The sequence below is a fragment of the Ruditapes philippinarum genome, unplaced genomic scaffold (assembly GCF_026571515.1).
Source record: "Ruditapes philippinarum isolate M1 unplaced genomic scaffold, ASM2657151v2 ctg1454_1_1_1_1, whole genome shotgun sequence".
Classification (NCBI taxonomy): Eukaryota; Metazoa; Mollusca; class Bivalvia; order Venerida; family Veneridae; genus Ruditapes; species Ruditapes philippinarum.
The window spans coordinates 80212-100802 of record NW_026867000.1 but is presented as its reverse complement, the minus strand read 5'-3'; the positions used below and the strand labels follow the sequence as shown (position 1 = coordinate 100802).

At 31.6% G+C, this 20591-nt stretch overlaps 1 protein-coding gene across 1 annotated transcript; it reads left to right on the top strand.

The window, feature by feature from the left end:
• The first annotated feature begins 370 nt into the window (after nt 1-370).
• On the top strand, nt 371-10378 carry LOC132734465 (uncharacterized). The gene is made up of 10 exons (XM_060721205.1): nt 371-506; nt 3027-3131; nt 3820-4077; nt 5262-5345; nt 5512-5633; nt 7865-7931; nt 8368-8397; nt 8795-8845; nt 9062-9147; nt 10367-10378. Exons 1-10 carry the CDS (start codon nt 407-409, stop codon nt 10376-10378), a joined length of 915 nt encoding a protein of 304 aa, XP_060577188.1. The 5' UTR covers nt 371-406.
• Nucleotides 10379-20591: the final 10213 nt, after the last annotated feature.

Sequence of the window (20591 nt, the reverse complement as noted above, 5' to 3'; positions counted from 1 at the left end):
CACTCTAGAATATTCTAGACGCTTTTCATTTCAATGGCTTCTTGGTACCAACAATACAGCTTATCCCAAACCATCTAAATATAAACAGCAGCTTCCGGTCTTTTATAGTTATTGAATTATTGTCCTCAAGGACCATATTGATATCATAACAGAGTTTTGTAAATTAATTTGTGGCATTATAATAAAAAACATGTTGGCATTTGTTGCCCTTTTAAACGTTTGACAATCTGTTTGATCTATAATTGCAATATTCCTGAATATCATTAGTGATAATTGACAAGCGATTATTAATTCAACATTATAAAATGTCAGACCTTATTCCGGACAGAAAACTGGTACTAGTATTACTCTGCTAGTAGATCTTGTTCCATCAAGATGGAGCTAACAAATAATATTACGGAAATAAATGACAATGACGATTTTTTTTATAGTTAGTTATCAAAGTTTAGTTATGATGAACGGAAAACTTATATTTTGTATTTTCGTTATCTTTGTTTTAAGAACAGGTAAGATAAAATCTATTTTTAACTGAAAGTGTATCAAGTTATATCTTATCAAATATTTCTATAAAATTTATAATCTGTAAAATTATCTTATGATCGATCCTGGAAAAAGTTGTAACGTAGAATGTCTCTGATAATTAACAAACATGAATATTATATATAATGAGAATAAAATGTTCTGGAACAAAATATGCTGCTATCAGTTTAGGATAAACATATTTATTTCCCGAATATAAACATTATACAATTACAATTTTATACAGTGGAAGGAAAGGATTAAAACGGGAGGTATTATCTTCCTTTCGTTAGTTTATCCTAGTTCGAAGTCCTACTTTATGTATTTACAAACAGTTTAAACCGTGCATTTATTACGAAAATTATCTTGAAATTTCAATATTTAGAATGTATTTTTGTCGATTAAGATTCTCTGTTAATCATATTAGGATACAAATAGGAAGGTATGCGACATATAATATCAATTTATATAACTACTAATACTAACCATATATATGACAAGTTTAGGCCGCTTACTTCACAAAAATGATAGAAGATCTCTCAAAGTGATCCTTTGTTAAATATATCTTTTAAATAACAAAAATTTCATTTAATACCGTTTTTTATAACATTTCTATAACTGTAAACTTTTACACCACTCGGCAGCTTGGCCACCAACTTTACAAAAAAATGATAAAATTTAAAGCTTCTCTCAAAGTTATATTTTCTTTTTATATATCATTTAAGTAACAAGTATTGTCTTTAGAACTTTATTGAATTGCCTTTTGTTTTGTCCTTTCATATTAATTAAGAGTTGTTTAATTTATTAATCAAACTTGTAATATATTGAGGCCGCTAGGCCTCCACCTTCAATCCGCTTGGTAGTCACGCCGTCAACTTTACACCGTAGGGCCGCTAGGCCGCAAACCTCACGCTGCAAGGCCGCTGGGTCGTTATTCAGCCAACTTCACGCCATTCGGTCGCCAGGCCACCAACTTCACACCACACGGCCTGGGTTGCCTGACCGTCATCTTCACGCTTCCAGGACACTCGGTCGCCAGCCCGCCAACTTCACGCCGCCAGGTCTCCAACTTCACACATCTTGCCACTGGCAGTTGTTATACAAACAAAACCCCCACGTTTAAAAACTCTATAGACTTACACAGGAATATAGAATAAATTGTCGTTTTCCCAGCCAATTCGGGGGCGCAAACAAACCTTTACAGTTACAGCTTCGAGGGTTGACTTATCTATTGTGACCGTTAATGACCGATACAAGTTTGTACCGGCAGATTAGGTTGGAAAAACCCAAAATTTGCCGAGTTCTGGATTACATCTACAGTTTGGTTAAGTATTTGGAGCAATTGATATCTGTTTAGTTTTGTACATGCAAATGGTATTGACTTTAAGTTAGATAGATGAAAGGTTATCAGCCATTTGTATCCCCATGTTGTTATTACTTTGATGCCTGATAGTATTTGTCAAGCAGCGATTTGCGGGTTTTTAATAACTAAAACAAGAATTGTTTCATCAACAAGAAGAAGACTTATTAAATTAGAATGAAAATTTATCTATATAAATAAATGAAAATTTAAAAAAGTAGAGGGCCAAGGATCGATTCTGCCGAAATAAACCATAAGAGGATTCGGCATTTATTAGAAATAACATGCATTGAACCGTTTTGTCCATTTGCTCCTATAGAATAATATTACTGTCATACATATGTATTTTGGAAGAACCTTCTGTAAAGATGTGATCGTGAGTAAAACTAAGCGTTGTGTACGGTTCGTTTCCTTTATTCAAACTCTATGTTTACATACATAGGAAATGACGTTACGTTAAAAACATAAATAAACAATTTGCGCAAAAGCGAGGTAACGTGACGTCGCGCCAAATCTACAACACCTTCTTTCAAATTCCAAACAATAGAAGACATAGATTAAAAAAACAACAACATTAAATTATTTTTTAGAAGAGAGGGTTGAATGTGTAAACTTGTTCCTTTAAAAATAAATAAATAAATAAATAAATGCCATTTTTGTATTTCAAAGAATAAGTAAGATGTAAAGGCTCATAACTTTTCTGAATGATTCAACGTTAAATGTTAATACATTGTGAAACCTGGTATAGAAATTCGTTTTTTTATAGATATATTCATTAGAAATTTTCTCAGATGTTGCTACTGATTTTCTGCATTTTTTGCCTGATATTTCAGTCAAGGTTTTTTCTTCTTATGAATATTAATTTTGAAAAAATAAACTTAAGAAAATCAGTCAGTTTGCATGTAATTACATTTTATAAAAAGGAGCATGCTTTTTAAGTAAAGATTAAGCATTCAATTTGATTTTCTTTCCGTCTCCTTTGCCTAAATATTACGTTTAGTATCCAACCTGAAATATACATTATCATAAAATAATTATCAATATAGTTTGCAGCGATGTTATTAGTTCAAATGTACAGATTTTGCTTCTTTTTGACTTTAATCGTATAGAATTCCATTCAACGCTTATGTTTAGATTTTCTTTCCAGTTTTTACACAGCAGAAGTTTGTTGAGGAAAATACGAACTTTCAATATTCTAGATGCAAACAAATATCGGACAATGTCCTGTGCGAGGCGCTTAATATAAGCAAAGGTAAAAAATAAATATGTATATATTTACATGTATCTATTGAAAGTACATTTCATGTTATAATTCCTTATTTCTTTGCGTGCTTTTGATCCTGTGCACAACGTCCATAATCTTTTATTTTTATAATAATGTGATTAATCAATATGTGTTATTAGATTTTGAAAATTATAGGATAAGATATGCGTTATAGATATAGATCGTATTTTATATAACTAAAAGACCTTTTTGGTTGAATTGTCACAGGTGAAGCTCGTGCTATTGACACGAATTATCTGAACCGCATTGGCTTGAATATATTTCTATATCAGTACAATAAAACTGTTAAAGCTGTTCTGAAACCTTCATTTTGTGATGGTGTATGAGCAGTGGCTATGCTTTCATGACTGTACTGCTAGGCGCTGTGCCGTAATTGGACTGGCATATCGATGTGGTGGTATGTGTGTATATATTCTCTCATTTCTATATATATATATATATATATATATATATATATATATATATATATATATATATATATATATATATATATATATATATATATATATATATATATATATATATATATATATATATATAATAAAATATATATATATTAAATTCAATCTAGTTTGAAAACTTAAGATCAATAGTTTGGACCAGTTGCCCAAACCTTCTCCAAATAAATGAATACAATGACCCTTTTGTTGAACAGGGTCAAAGGACAAGGCAAGTCTATGGCCTCCAGGTCCATTTGCAATTCCTATGTCACAATACGGGTGTCCAGAGTATGAGAATCGTGGATGGACACAAAGCGTATTAGATATGAGAATTGAAAAAAATAAACGGGCAAAACAGAAGAAGAGCCAAATGAAGTTATGTGTTAAAGTGCGACATGATACTGAACTGGACACTGAAAGTTGGATTCCTGGAAGATATTCAATTTACCAGATTGGAGAGAAATGCCCGCCAGGTTTCCTTGTTTTAAATTTTAAACAAATAACATACACTACGATATTACATTCTCTGTAACAAACACCTTATTTTATAAAATTGGTTTTTACCAAGATATCTGCAAATAAATAAAAAAAACTCAGAGAAAACACTGTTTTTATACTTCTCGAAGGGTGAACATACAGTCGCCGCTTTGTCAGTCCGTGACATCAACAAAAGTAATATAAATCATGCTCCTAAAGGTCAATATTGGCCCAGTCCCAGGGTTCACATACATAGAAAAACTTATTTTCATGTTCATATTCTTATGTTAAGCTACCAGATATCAGTTATTTGGCATGCATCATAACTATTATTACATAGAAGAACCCTGCAGTAGTTCCAAAAATCAGTTCACTGATATTAAAAAAATGCTTTGCCAAGTAGGTTTTCTTTTTGGGGCGAGCCGGGGTTGTAGATAATACACAATTTACATGTAAGCATATTCATATGGTATACATGTCTTTAAATTCTTATCCTCCGACCTACAACTGCAGATCGTAGATTTTAACATATATTATCACTTTGATGGCTTTATTGTAGTAGAATTATCAGTAGTTATGTAGAAATAATGAACATAAAATGGATGTTTGATCGAGAATCGATGTGTTATATTTAAAGGCAAGTAATAAAAAAGAATGATTTATAAGCATAGCATTTTTATTTTCAATTAATTTGAAGGCATTATAGTTTGTGATCTTGAATTTCTTGTATAATATTATTTGTATGTTTCTTTGATTTTTTATCACTTAAAAGTCAACATTATTGTTGTTTTCAGTCAGTATATATACTCCGAGACATTTGCATAATGGTTAATAATTGTCACTCTGTATTTCAAATTTAGCCCTTTAAGGTCGTGACTGGAACTCGGCGGCGAAAGCTGTACCATGTACAAATATCTCTTAATATCCATTTTCAAAGAGCATAGATTTTAGTTGACATGTATCAATATGTGTCTTAATATTAATTATTGAAATAAAACATGTTCCCGACAAATGTTATAAATGGGTCTCCAGAATATATTTTCAAAATTTATACTTGATAACTCAAAATTTTAATTACTTAAAACAAATTGTATTCGGGCGTATATTGCTACGCCTATGCGGTGCTCTAGTAGTTACTGTAATGTTCTGTGTTACTAATTATACTTGAAAATCATTTCAGGTTTTAGAGATAGAAAAACACAAACAGTCTTCTTTGAATTTGATTCGTACGGAATCATTCCAAATATCTCAGTTTACGAGACAGGTATAATATTATGACACATTTAGCTTTACATAAATGTATAGTATCATTAACAGCACATCCGCAGTATTTGATAAATTATCATGAAATGATAACATGTATGCGTTAAGATAAAAGCTATTTTGTGGAGTTAGTTTGTATATTTCTATCCAAGGTGTTTATATTACAGCAAATAAATCAAAGAGGAATAAATTGAGCATAGCGACGTGTGACAAAATCTACACGTTAGCAGATGTAATCGAAAGCAATGTTACGTTTGGAATGCTGAAAACAAATTTCAAACTGATAAAGGTAAGGTGCTAGAGGGCGTGAGGGATGTTGCACTTATACATTATCCCTCATGTACAGACTCAATCAAACCGAGTCTGCAATTCTTATGTTATTTTGTTGTGATTAATGCTTCCGAGGGATCACTTTGTTTCCAGAATTTTGTACTTCACAACAGCAGGTGTCAAGTGCCGTGTGGCAGCCGTAAAAAGTTGCCCCGTACTTCACTTTAGTGTTGTTATATTTTCTGGTCCTTCGGGATCATTGATTCCAACACTATAAAGTGTTGAGAATTGAGTACCGCTCAAGCCGGTGCTAGGGGGCGTGAGGGATGTTGCACTTATACATTATCCCTCATGTACAGACTCAATCAAACCGAGTCTGCAATTCTTATGTTATTTTGTTGTGATTAATGCTTCCGAGGGATCACTTTGTTTCCAGAATTTTTGCATTATAAGGTCAGGAATACAAACACTTTTTGCAAGTATAATTGAATAGCGATTTTTAACAAACAATTTCGGTTACCATAGAAACACTGACACACGATGCCAAATTTTGATAAAATGTATGTTCGAATTAAAGGAAAGCTTGATGAAATGTTACACTAACTTCACCATTAACGTTTCATCAAAAGAACAGTTCAGATTAAGAGGCATGCTCCTTATTTGCTGATATGCATCTCGTCTTGTTTTTGTGTAGCCTCTACTGAATAGTGGTGAAATATATGGATTACTTCTACGTCGTCTGTCCCTCCGTCTGTCCGTCCGTCACAAAACCTGTCCGGACTACTCTTGATAAACTACTATTGCGATTTCATCCAAACTTTATAAGAATAATCAGTACCTAGTATAGTTGTGCATATCGTCGGCATTATCCGGTACGATGAATTTTGTCAGTCATGGCCCTTTCATAATTGTTATTTTAAAAGTTTGTCCGGACTACCTCTCTTAAACCACTTATGCAATGTAAATGAAACTTTACAGAATTGATCTGTAGCTCAAGTTCTTGGGCATATTGCAAAGGCTTTCCGGTTGAATGATTTTGACCAGGTTATGGCCCTTGAATGAAAAGGTATTTTTGTGTTAAGCCATATACACAGAAGCTTTTCCTGACAACTTCAAAAAAAAGACTACAGGTGCAATTTCATGCAAATTTGATAAGTAGCTGGTCTAGTTGTGCATATAATTGTTTTTTTAAAGGTTCAATGAAATTCGTCAGGGTTATGACCATTTTATTATTTCTATTTTCTTCATGTTGTCCGGTATACTCCTCTTATACCACTTATGCAATTTGAATGAAACTTTACTTACTTGATTGGTTTGTCGAGCACTTGCGCATATAACACGGGTTCTTCGCATAATTTGTATCACTCATGAGTATTCTATTATCATTCTATTATTATCTTACTTTTATTTTGTTTTTGGATACCATTTGGCCCAATTATGGCCCTTGAATAAAAAGGTTGTTAATTAAGATTGCCAGGACTACTCCTCTTAACCACTTATGCAAATTCAATGCAACTTTACAGGATTTATTTGTAAGGTCACTTTATTGTGCATAATACTCAACTGTTAACTTTTCACTTGAATGATCTTAAGTTTTTGTCCTTGAATATTTCTTTTGTGTTTTAGGTTCAATGATATTTTGCTGAGTTATGGTTATCATGAGGCGACACATGTGATCACTGATTGTTCTTGTAATTAACATCTTATCACTTAAATTACTTCATGACTTAAATTGATCCAATCGTTTTATAATACCAATTAGTATTTTTACCACTCATAAGTACTTTATAAATAGTATACTTTATTTTTATTTTTTTGAATACCATTTGCATGAATATTGAAAAAAGTCATATATAAGCTTATATTAAAGACCCTGTATGTTTTGTGATTGTGTATATACCACGCTTGCAAAACATTATTATATAATCATGCAAATAAAACAATTTTCAAACATCGAAGAATATGTAAAATGTGTACTGCAAATATTTGTGCACATTATATTTAATCAATACATTACGTGCATTCATTTTTATCGGAAAACTTGACTTAGAATTTATAGAAAATAAATTTCCAATTATATCCCTTTATTTACATGGAATGTTAAATTTGGTAACATCTTTATAAACTATGCTTATTGGAACTTACAATATTGACAAATCTTAATTTGAGCATCATATTTATGGAATAAAACCATGAAAAAATTGTGTTACAGGATCTTTAAAGATCGATATATAAATATTTGTATTACAGAATGGAACCAAGTGTCCAATGTCAACTTTTTCTACAGAGCAAAACTATTTCTGCAGCACTGTCCCAGGTTAAAACATTTCTCGTACATTCCAAATATTACATTACTGTTTATCTACTACCTAACGTTCATAACTAACCACGTGAATATATAATATACTAACCCGTTGTTGAGCTTAATCTTTAACTAAAAAAGAAGTTATACTTTACAAATTTAAAATGTCAAAGACTTATCTGTTTCTGATATAACTTTCAATGGAAAAAGCACGAAAAAAAAACATGCTTGGATCATTTGGATGGCATGTTGAATTTGTTTTGCAATATTCACAGTCAATTTAACATACAAAGAAAAACGATTTGTAACAACATCTTATGTTAAATCAATTCACATTCGAGACCATTGATCTGTTGAATTATCCACAATCGCGTCAGTATGATTTCAGAGACGCTCTTGTTTATGTATCATAGAATAAACTTTATGCTACATGAATATTTGTCTGTTTTAGTTGCTGATGATACAGTTGGAGGGGCGACACGTATGTATAAATTTACTTGCCATCAATCGTAAGATGTAGAAGAAAGGAAATAACATAAAACTTTATGATGTTGATTTTTTAATTATTATACTTTATTTCTCAAATTTGTTACATCTTACTATATTTTAAAAACTACAATTATTTGTTTTGTGTCAGTTAGATAGTAGATATTGTTCGATATATTAATGTTTTCCTTCACACTTAAGGATGTCAGCAGTCCTTTCTTATCCGTGCTATTTTTGAAGACTTATAAAATGTGTTTCTTGCCTTTTTTTATCTAATTTCCATTACTTTTTGTTATTGTATTCCTTTAATCGCACTATCTTAAGGGAGTTAAGAGCCTTCTATTTAATTGTTCTTATGAATATGTGAGTAATTTAAATGACTTATTTTACAGGGCTGGTGTCGGGGTTCGACTTGATTTGGAATATTGATTCAAAACGTACCGGTATGATTTCAACAAACCAGTTTAACAATTATTCCATGGTTAAGTTATATATCATACCAGTTAATCAAAATATTCCAGGATGAAATATATATCAAAGTTTAGCATCAACATATTTAAATATCGATCTATTGTAAACAATGTTACCTCTTTTACATTAATATAACAATTAAAACATTTTGTTTTGCTAATAAACAATTTTGATGTCACTTATTTTAGATAATGTAAAATTAACGTGTCAAATTGACTTGCGGCGTTCTATGCATGTGTCTAAAATTGAAATGGTTTTCAAGGGGGGAAAAGGGGTGAGTGTATATTTTTTTACCTTTCAATATTTTATTTTATGATAGTATAGATTGTGAATTCCATGCTTTCTTTATATGTAAAAAATACAAACAAATCCGTGATAAGTATTTATTCAATTGGTATTTTGGCGGAAAAGAACTACATGATTTTTATGTATTAAAAGATACACGTGATATAATCACATTAAGGAAGCTTATGTTTTATGTATATGTTTTAATGGATAACATAAACAACTAGTCTTTTTACGCATTAATAAACATTGTTAAGGTGACGCAACCATATTACTATATTGTTGTATGTATGCTATGTATTTTGGGCCTGAGGCCTTTGAACACAAATAAAGTTATTTGAATCTTTGAATCTATTTTATAGCACGTGCACAATTCATTGTTTTAATTATTTACAAATTTTATTTAACAAATGATAAGACCTTTTTTCGTCATGTGACCAAATTCTTTATATCCCCTTTAGATATACCAGCCTGTTTGAAATCCCATGACTATAACAATAACTCAAACGGCCCTGCACAAACCTTGTGATAAAGTTTAAGCTCAAATAAACTTGCTTATCAGACTCGATAAGGAACTATATGAAATACTAGCAATTTATCTACTTTATATCAATCCATTATAGTATTTTTGGCGTTCAAGTCGCATCAACACATACAGTATAGGTATTAGTTTTCTTGTGCAAGAATACCTTAGGTGGCTTTCCGGAAATTTCAGGCACGAACGGGACTGGGTATAACCACTGATTTTTCGTAAGCTAGCCGAATGACTTCCTTACAATGAATAATCTAAAGTCCCTGGTGGGATTTGAACAATAAGCGGCGAGGGGCAATTGATTTTAAGTCAACGGCCTTAACCAATCGGCCACGAACGCCCCTCTAAATCATAGAAATTTGACTTATATTTAGGAAATGAATGGTAATTGCTAATGAAATTATGATAATTAGGTAGATAATAACTACGTTATTTTCAGATTTTTGCACGTTTCAGCTGAACGCCCGACCAAAAAAAAAAAAAACAACAAAAAACTCAGTATAAGTGTACAATTACAAATACCGTATATTTTTGTATTAATATGTATGTTTGATGTTGCAACTCGTAATATATTTTATTTCGAAATTTAAGTATAAAAAGAAGGATATTGATCACCTTATATCATTGTTTTGATCGGTTTGATATTTTAAAAAACTTTAAACATTTTATTTTTTAGGTTGACCTTTAGTCCCTTCGTTTCTGTTTTTAAACTTGATTGATTGTAAAGTAAAATTGTTATGGTACGGCAGTATGTAACAATGATCTACAATGGGCACAGTTTTCTCTAGTATTTTTATTGTTGATAAAAACAATCGAACTCTATCATTTGGTTATTCTTACAAAACACATTACCTGAAAAAAAGTTATATGATATAGTTCTATGTAATTTAGCACGAAGATATGGTAAATAATGCCTTTCATTTATACAGATAACATAACATTTACATGAAAAAATTATGGATTCTATGATAACAAATGTATATTGTACCGTTACATAATTTTTCTTTATCATATTCTGTATCAAGAATTTACCATTTATTTTCTCGTTTTAGATAAATCTGATGTTAATGCAATGCTGGTATAGCGAGATGAATACTGGATTTCTTTATGGTGAAGCACTGAAATGCATTCTTACAGACAAGAATAATAATGGTCGCTTGCTGTTAAGTTGCTGTAAAGACATATTGTTGTAAATATTTTTTCAGCTAATCCGAGTGTACAAACAAACTTCTACAGTTACAACTTATCGGTAGTTCACCATGAAGTAGTAACGGTAGCAATTTGTTTTTTCGCTTATTATCGATATATACTGATTACTAAATATATTTACCAATTTTTAACTGTAAACTTTTTATACCATGATAAAAGTAGTGAAAAAACAACATTCATCGAGTACTGAATCTCTATTATAAATTTTATGAAAGGCAGATTAATTATGAGAAATAAATACAGTTTTTACTTTCCTTGCTGCATGCAGGCTTTATAATAATGGCAAAGTATTGTCTCTTTTTTAAGTTTTAGCAGGTAAACGGTTGAACAAGACTTTCTTAATGTAACTAGTTTCATCTATATGTGTGGCTTTATCTTTTGCTAGGCCCACTCTAAATAATACTACCTTTTGTAATATCAGCACTTACAATACGCAATGTGCAACAAATTCCCAAAAGTCCATAACAATTTTAATGTGTTATATTGACAGTTAAAATGCAATTAATGATAGTTTCCGAAAGCACAGTTAACACATGTAGGGTAGATTATTCATGAGTCACCCTTATAGGTAATCCAAACAAAAAGTTGATTTTTATCTTCTATTTATTTCTCTCTTTGTTTAAGATTTTTCTTTCACATTTTAGAAAAAGAGTTTTCAATTACAGTTACATAAGTTGTTACCGCTTATAGACCTCTCCATGTAAAAATACACAATTGAGGGAAAACAATATACTTCTGTTTCAGACACGTTCGTGCTCGTTACATCACCTTGGATTTTCAAGTCTTTTCTTTAAATAAGACATCGAAATCGAAACTGATTGATAAAGCTGATAAAGCATCATTTAAGATCTATACAACGGATTTGGAATCTAGTAAGCTGTTCTTTATAATATTATCATGTACTTGTATTTGATAATAAAGTACTTAATTTAAAGGTACATTTATCCTCTTAAATGAATACATTTTCCGTCTTTAGAAAGAATAAACGACTGGATGTCAAATGATGAATTCACTCATAACGCATTTAGAAAATAGAAAATGGTTGTTAATAATGTTAATGAAATACTCATAATTTTGTTGTCTCGTTATATTATCGATTGAGTTATACCACACAAACCATGCAACGGCGAGAGTGTAGTAAATCCTTCAAATACAAACGATAATTGTTGCCGTTCCTGGACATAAACAATTTGGTAGATTTGACCATTTCGCCATATCTTAGCCAACCATAATGGAGAATTTAATACTTCATGATAACACAGTAGACAACAAGAGCTTGAAAAGGTGGAACTATAGGGCATGCTTTCTGTCATACCTTTTGGCCAGTTTTTTTTTTATATACTATCCAAATGTGCGAAGCTCGAAATCAGTGTGAAGACTCCTGAGGGATAAATTCGAAGTTTTCCTCTTAAAGGAATTATGGCTCAGTAATCTATTTAATGAAAAAAAAGATGAATATCCGGCTGAACAGAATTTTTGGATGTGTTGATACTTGTATATGGGTTTAATAAATTAATATCAATGCAACGAGTCGTCATTTGAGTTAAAAAGTAATAGCTGTCGTTTCACTACATGCGCATAAATAAAAAAAATCCCCAAAACAAAACAAAAAACAACAACAGAAAAACACAAAAAAAACATACACACACAAAACCACAAAAAACAACTGTTAATATCGTTCCCTTTTGGGTCTGTAATTCACTGAGTATAACGTTTGTTTACATAACCCATTTTATTGAACTGGTCAGTGATTCGCATAATATAATTTATCCAATTTGTTCAATATATTTAGTATTAAAACTAAACGCACTCGTATTTTATAGTAATAAGAGAATACGAAAGTGGTAGATATAGATTGAATTTCAAAACATTGTAACCTTTTTTTACAGTGGATGGAGAATTATGTAATGAAGATCTTGGAATGAATGATGGGAGTATTCAAAATAATCAAATATTTGCCTCACCATGGTTAGAGCCGTTCCCTTCAGGACCTTCCTCAACTGGTTGGTGCAATGACAAAGTGAAAGATGCAAATCCGTGGATTATGGTTTGAAAATCAAAACTCCATCATAACACTCACAAAAAGCGTTTTTCTTGACATTTGCACAGTGTCATTTCTAAAAGAAATATTTTGAATTCAAAAGCCGTACTTTTAAAGATATGTTATACTTGCTTATATCATAAATTTGTTGTTGAACGTAATTTTTAATGCGGACCGCTTTTTTAACCAAAGATAAACAAATAAAAGATGCAAAATTTCTGTCTATATTTACAAAGAGTCAAACAGTTGTTCCAAGTTTTGTCAGCTTTTTAGTTAAACGGTATCATTAAGCTATACGTTTAAACATTTTGACATGTGTTCAGTAATATAAATGAACAGATTATTTTAAGTGTATTTGTGATTTTAGGTTGATTTAATAGTAGTAACGAAAATTGAAGGGGTTACAGTATATGCTTCGAATAGAGCAAATTTTGATTCAAGAGGTAGCTGGAACTCATTCTATCTTCTGTATGGGAATCAGACAAATAACTTAAGCATTTATAGCGAAAAGGTAATGTATTAGATTATTATGAAATGTTTCACATTTATGTCAAACAAACACATGCATCACTTGGATTTTGGAAACAGTCTAACCAAATTTGACCAACTACTATAGATATCCTTTTATATTAATTGTATCGAATTCATATGGAGTATCTACCATTTTTGTAAAGTGTATTGGATGGAAATATTTTCCTTTTGAAAATACTTAAATTGTCGCATTTATATATTTAGAAAATGTGACATATCCCTTCTTTTTCATTGAATAGACATATTGTGTTCTTCTTTATAATATTATTTGCGCAAAGTTGAAACAAAACAAGACAATTATGATAAAAGGCAAATACTAAATAACGCATTGATGCAAGTGATTCAGGATTTTCTACATTAACTACGTCATGCCACTGTTCTGTTTTTGTTCATGCTTGCCGCATAAACTTAAGGATACCCAGACCTGTCTACGAAGAGTGTTCCTATATACATGTAAATGCCTCTAAATTGTTTTATTGTTATATAGAAAGTGAAGGTTATTTCGTAAATATACATGCCCGGTATACATCTATATCACATTCATTAAAATCCGTTTACTTCAGCTATGTTTATAGCTCGTTGTACATTGACTACTCGTATAGTATAATACAAAAATGGTTGGTAAAAGATCAAAGTTTAAATATGGTCTTAATTTAAAAATCGTTGCCTCTTTGGCATAGGGTGAAATCTGCTATGTATGTGGACAAAATGAAAGTCTTTTTTATCAGTTATTCGTTGGTTTAATGCATTCAAATGTGGATTAATTTCGACAGAACGTACACCCCATTACTGTCGCCCCCAAAGCAACGTTTGTCAAGACGATTGCTCAAGTGACAGAAATAGTAAACATTGATGACAGATACACCACAAGGCAAATTGTTTCGTTGAAAACTCGATAGAAGTAGCTCATAACATTCTCAAACGAGATTTGATGTAATTATGTTTCTTTTTAATAAGAAAGGTCTTTGATAAATGAATTTGCTGAAAGATGAGCAGAGAAAGACTTGCGTACAAAGCGCTAAGTTGTTGCTTAAGCAGTTTCCAAATTAAAGTGAACGGTCTTAAGAAATGTGAACACTGTTGACAAATGTGTGTTCATTTTGATAAGATAAAACGAAAGAAAAACACAAGATTAGGGCTTAAAAGTCCGGCAAAAGACAATGCATTGCAAATAGGTTATCAGTATGAAGAAGGTAATGTATGACAAATGTGTGTTCATTTTGATAAGATAAAACGAAAGAAAAACACAAGATTAGGGCTTAAAAGTCCGGCAAAAGACAATGCATTGCAAATAGGTTATCAGTATAAAGAAGGTCATGTATGCCATTTTCTTACAACTCATGGTCTGTCATTCATGTTGATGTTCAAAAAGGAAAAAAATCTGATAATTCGAAATTTTTCAAGACAAAAACAAAATCTTCGTAAACTTAACAAAAAATTTCGAAAACGAAGTCGCGCGACAGGTTCGACCAGTGTAAAATTGCTGCATGGCAACGCGTTATTAAAGTGATATGCTTTCTGAAGCAAACAAATGTTGTTTTGCTCTCCCCATTAACTGTATTCACCTGACCATGCCTACTATGATTTCTTTTCTGTCTCCGAAGCTAAAACAAAACCTTTCCGGTATTCATTGTTCAGTGCAAACACCTCGGTTATGCATGTTTCCTGTGTCTTTGTTGCCGAGGCGCCACACTTTCCTCTCACGACTAGGACACTGGGGCCATGGCATGACAGATCAAATCAACTTTCAACGGTAGCAAATTGTATTCTTTAATCATAGTTAATTTAATTATTCCATCCTACTGGTCAACATATGTGCATCGAATAAAACCATTTTAATAACAAAAGATAAGTAAAAAGGAAAGGTGATTATTAGATTAAAAATTTTACGGCACACTGCTTAAATTTTGGTATAAGTATTTTGGGAATAAAGGAATAATACAGGTATATTTCTTCACTTGTAACATCTTCATATTAAACCTAAGAAGACTATGAAAATGCCGTCAAAGATTGAATCTGCAGTCTGAAACTTTGTTCATCTGCTAGAAGTGAATCCGTTGAGAGAACAAAATGAAAAATCAATGAAACTTATGAAGTGCTAGATGCATTCATTTTTAAACATTCTTCGTATAAAAAACAGCAGTGATGATTGTTTTTACGACGTTTGTCAAAGCAAGTATTTTATAAAAGTTCTGACGGACAATCTAATTACTTACACATGCATCAATGTGTCTACGTATGCATTACTGCTTCGCATTGTATGCTTTATTTTATAGCTGAAAACTGATTTTGACCAATCAACGTCTCGCACGCATAGATCATTTTTGCTTCAAACCCCAGTTACTGCACGTTTGATCAAGTTGGAATTTAATGAAAGTGACGAGGCGGAAGAAATATGTCTTCAATTTGAAATTCATGGGTGTAAACATTCAGGTATTCATATTCCTTTTCATATATCTTTCTTTAAATTTCTCAAAATCAACGGTTTACCCATAATAAGTAGACCTGTTCTGTATTCCCAATTCGTTTGACTCACATTTAGTACGAATACATTTCCTATGATACTAAATAAAGCTGTTGAGCAAGTGCTGTATTGAGATATTTAGGACGTACGAAAATGTGATTGGTATACTCGAGTAAATATAAGAAAAGTTAAGAGGACTGTATGTCTATGAAGTGAATATGATATTTACATAACAAAATCAAATTATAACATTTACAAAACCTAACCAAATAAACAAACATACAAAACAACAAACAAAACAACAATACAAAAGACAACAACAAAAAACTTATAAATTGTCCGTTTTGCTCTTTAAATAAGCTAAAGAGACTTTATAAACACAGGGATATAGGCTGTCGGTCATTCATTCGCATTGCAATCAGTGCCATTTTTATATTACACGTATACCAATTTCGCCGAAATGTGTCCACAAAATAAGAACACCTGTCAGTGATGAACACACCGACGAAAGCTCGGGGACGGTGCAGATTTCACTTATCAAATGATTATTCGTCTAGTAACTATTTCAACGAACATAAAGATGATACGACCTTAGATTACTCATCGAAATTATGACGACTATGGCAAAAATGACTCGCCACAGATTGAACCAAACAAGAACTCAACACATATTTACATTAAACATTTAACAGGTAAAACGTGCACGATAAGTCAGATATTTTCAAACAAAAATCGGATAAAAAAGAGATACGTAACTAAAAAATAAATAGGGCCTTGATATCTTAAAGCCATTTGCCTTCTAGACATACCGTATACTTTTTATTAGATATTGACACATTGTGGAAACAATAAACACACACCATTTTTAGCAACGTTTTTCTGTTTTATAATGGAAGTTCCGGATGTGTTGCAGCTTTAAATCGTGCTATTCTTGTTTTTTAAGTGTTGCTCTATTTGTGTCGTCCCTCGGTATCATTGACCCTTATAAGTTTATAGCTTGGAATAAAAAAAGTAAACTCAATGCTTGTGCCCTGAGAGATATTACACCTTTTATTACAACTCATCATTAGACACAAACCAACTGAGTCTGCAATATTCATTATTGATATTTTGTTTCATCGCTCTCGCTAACTCTTCTGTTTTCCGGAGTTTTCATCATTTTAGATTCCTTATTCTGTGTTTGACATTCCGTTTCATATAAAACAATTAATTGTAATCAGATCCTAGCTTGATATTTAATCTTAAATTCCTGATTTTTCTTTAAAAGACGTTGTTTCATTTAGCACGAAACTTTACACTCACTGCTAATAATTTGGTAGGAAATGTATAAGACCTAATATACAACCAACCTAAGACCGTATAAACATTAAATGATATTTAACATAAAGTATGTCTTCGGCTGATTAACTGGTAGTTTCAGTCCCTATATTAATCACTTTAAACAATTTAGATACTACAATATTGTTTTCTTGTCCCACAAACACCCTATCAATTGACATATAACTATGTTGCTATGATACATTTACAAACAAACATTCACAGTAAAGTTCAAGCCTAAACACACTTTCTTTGTATGCCCCCGCCATAAAATGGCTTGGGCATATAGTGTTATCCCGTTCCGTTATTCCATCCTCCCGTTATTCTGTCATTATCAGTTTCCATTCTTAACTTAGTTACGTTTGCACACATTTAAATTCAAATTTTACATATGGACATATCATGTGAAAATGCAAGCTAAGTTCGAATTTGATTATAGTCCAATGTTTTTTGACAGAATTATGACCCTTGGTGAAATTTTCAGTTTCCGTTCATTTCTCCCCAACAGTAATACGCATTCAACTCAAATTTGAGGTATAGATACGTAAAAGGAATGCGCAGGTAAAGTTTAAATTTGGTCATAGTTCGATAATTTTTGGCAAAGTGATGCCCCTTTCACTTTGAAAAAAAGAAATTTTCAGTTTCCGTTCATTATCTTTCCAACAGTTGTACATATACAACTCAAATTGAATATATCGATACGTCAAAGGAATGCACGGGCCAAGTTAAAATTTAGTCTTTGTTTGCTGATTTCTGACAGTATTATCCCTCTTTAAAGAAAGAGGAAAGTTTTAGTTTCCGTTCATTATCTCCCCATCAGTTGTACACTTTCAACTGAAATTTGTCATATAGACACATCTTAGCAGGCCAAATTTTAATGTGGTCCTGGTTCGATGGTTTTAGACAAGTTATCTCTCTTGAAAGTTGGAAAAAATTGAATTTTTCAGTTTCCGCTCTCATTTATGGAAATATATGTAGTCATTATTTCAGCTACAAATATGCAAAATGCAATTTACAAGGTTAAAACTGAATAATTTCATGGCCTTAAACTTTGTATAAAAATGGTTCGTGTTAACATTGGATATTTTAAGTGGTTTGAACTTAGAATGAAAAAAAAATTTGTACAAAGAAATTTGGAACTATAAATATTATTACATGTATAACATTTGAAATTTTAGCTGCATGCGGGGGCATCCGTGGCGTGACGACACATTTCTAGTTAATATCAAATCTCATTTACATTTATTGACTATAGAAATAAAGAAAAACATAAAAGTAGCCTAATATAGGATAATATACGTTTCCTTCAGATGCTGTTGACCTGTTTCCAAGTTTTAAAAAGGGCAATGCAACGATAATTACGAACGCAGTATATGTTCAAAAGGCTTCAGTAATAATGTCTATAGGCTATCCATTTCTGACAGGAAGTGACTATTGTTATTCATGGATAATAGATTTTAATCATCAGCACTATGTGAAATTGATCTTCACAAACATCACGTTGAACCAGTTGAACCAAATGGTAAGATTTATACACTATGTGGACATTTACAGGATTCTTTTGAGAAAATTGATTACACGAAGCTTTGCAAATTTGATAAAATTTTAAAATTGGTAAATATTGACCGAAGTTGACAATAACAGTTGAAATTTAACGAACTTTAAGTTTGTAAGAACTATCTATTACAAATACTTACCGAAGTGTGACGAACTCAAAGCGTTATAAGAAAGTGTATTGTTTCGTGAACATTCATTAGTAGCGTAAATACACGTATGTGACCGTACACAAATCTTTTTTAATTATTTGGAAATATTTACGAAGGTGCACGAAATATTCTCTGGTACTTTCGACTGTTTTACTATTACTGAGAAAGGAATGTAGGTCTGAAGAATGTTATTGCTATATTCTATCTAAAGCAAATATAATGAATTAAAGATTCAGCTATATGATTTTTTGCCGTATAGTAAATATTATAAAACCTCTGCAGAGCAAAATTCTCTGGAAGACAAACATTTTAGTTGCCCCTGAAAAATGTTGCTTTAAAGAGGTTAATTTATTGTAAATTATTACTTTAGAAATAACACTGTTGTAGTAATTGCTATACTGTTGGCTGTTTTGCAGCGGTTATAGTATATGTTGAAAATAGTAGAATCTATGTGGACTTATTTAAGAGGTCGTTCCGCACAAACTTGTTTGCAACTTTATAGTTATGACATAATGAACCAGATTTGCCACACATTTCAGATGTGTAGTCATAAATGTTCAGATATATTCTTCCAGAATAAAATTGTCAACACGTTATTCATTCTCATAAACATTAACATGACTAACTTATTTTTTATACTTACAGCAGCAAATGTTTGGCGCTGTTTGACACAATAACATCCAATGTGTCTCAACTCAGTGTTGATATATTTTTCAAATCCTTCTCAATACTTATACTGTCAAGTACTAATACCGATTAAGTCGGTGCTAGTGGTTTTGAACATTTGTCATTACTGACAACGAAATCCCTCCCCTTTTCAAACATGTGTTTTTTGACCGTTACAAAAAGAGTATTCCCTTAAGCCCGATAGGCGTACTGCTTATCTTAAAAACAAGAAAACCAGAATACAATGTGTTGCAGCTAACTTATTACTTGAATCTAAGGCAATCTGAAACAGTTGTAATGACTAACCCTCTCAAATATTCTCAAACATTTCATATAATTTATTTCTTTATACGATTTTTCCTAAGCTCTACCGTGAACTTTTAAAAAATACCATTTTTGCAAATTGGTATTCATTGGTAATCGTAATACGATAAACACCGACTGTATATAACGAAATTAAAACAATGATGACGGATCCTCCTAAAATCTCAAGAATGCATAAGACGATGTTAATGGTTTTTGCTTTAGTGTAAGGAGGCTTTTCGAAAATAACATCCTAGACGTTAGTAAGTTTACTGTTTTATGTCCGCATATTTGGGCTGCCGATTTTGTTGCTGAGCACTTAATTCTAGAAAACATTTTACAAACTCCAAAATTTCTCACACATTATTGTCAGTCTGTAATTGTCTTTTATATCTGTCATTGAAAAGCATAATCTAAAACATCATAAAACGAATGCTTTGACAACAGCAACATTTTTGTTGTACAAAAGAAGTTTACATTTTTTTTGAAAATCAAAATGAGTTTCGTGTTTAAATGCTCAAGAGGGGACCTTTTAAGTCGTATTTCTTTGTCTGCTTTTTTAACGCTGATTTGACATCTTTTTGGTCATATTACGCCGGTTTGTTCACCTAACCTTGTCTCCTGGGAAGCTGGTCACTTATATAGAATTACTCCGCAAAGTACC

Excerpts from the sequence above, each read along its gene's own strand:
- LOC132734465 (XM_060721205.1), top strand. The coding sequence starts at position 407 with ATGACAATGACGATTTTTTTTATAGTTAGTTATCAAAGTTTAGTTATG. Across the intron at positions 3,132-3,819 it reads GGCGCTTAATATAAGCAAAG|GGTCAAAGGACAAGGCAAGT; the intron begins GTAAAAAATAAA and ends TTTGTTGAACAG. Across the intron at positions 8,398-8,794 it reads TACAGTTGGAGGGGCGACAC|GGCTGGTGTCGGGGTTCGAC; the intron begins GTATGTATAAAT and ends CTTATTTTACAG.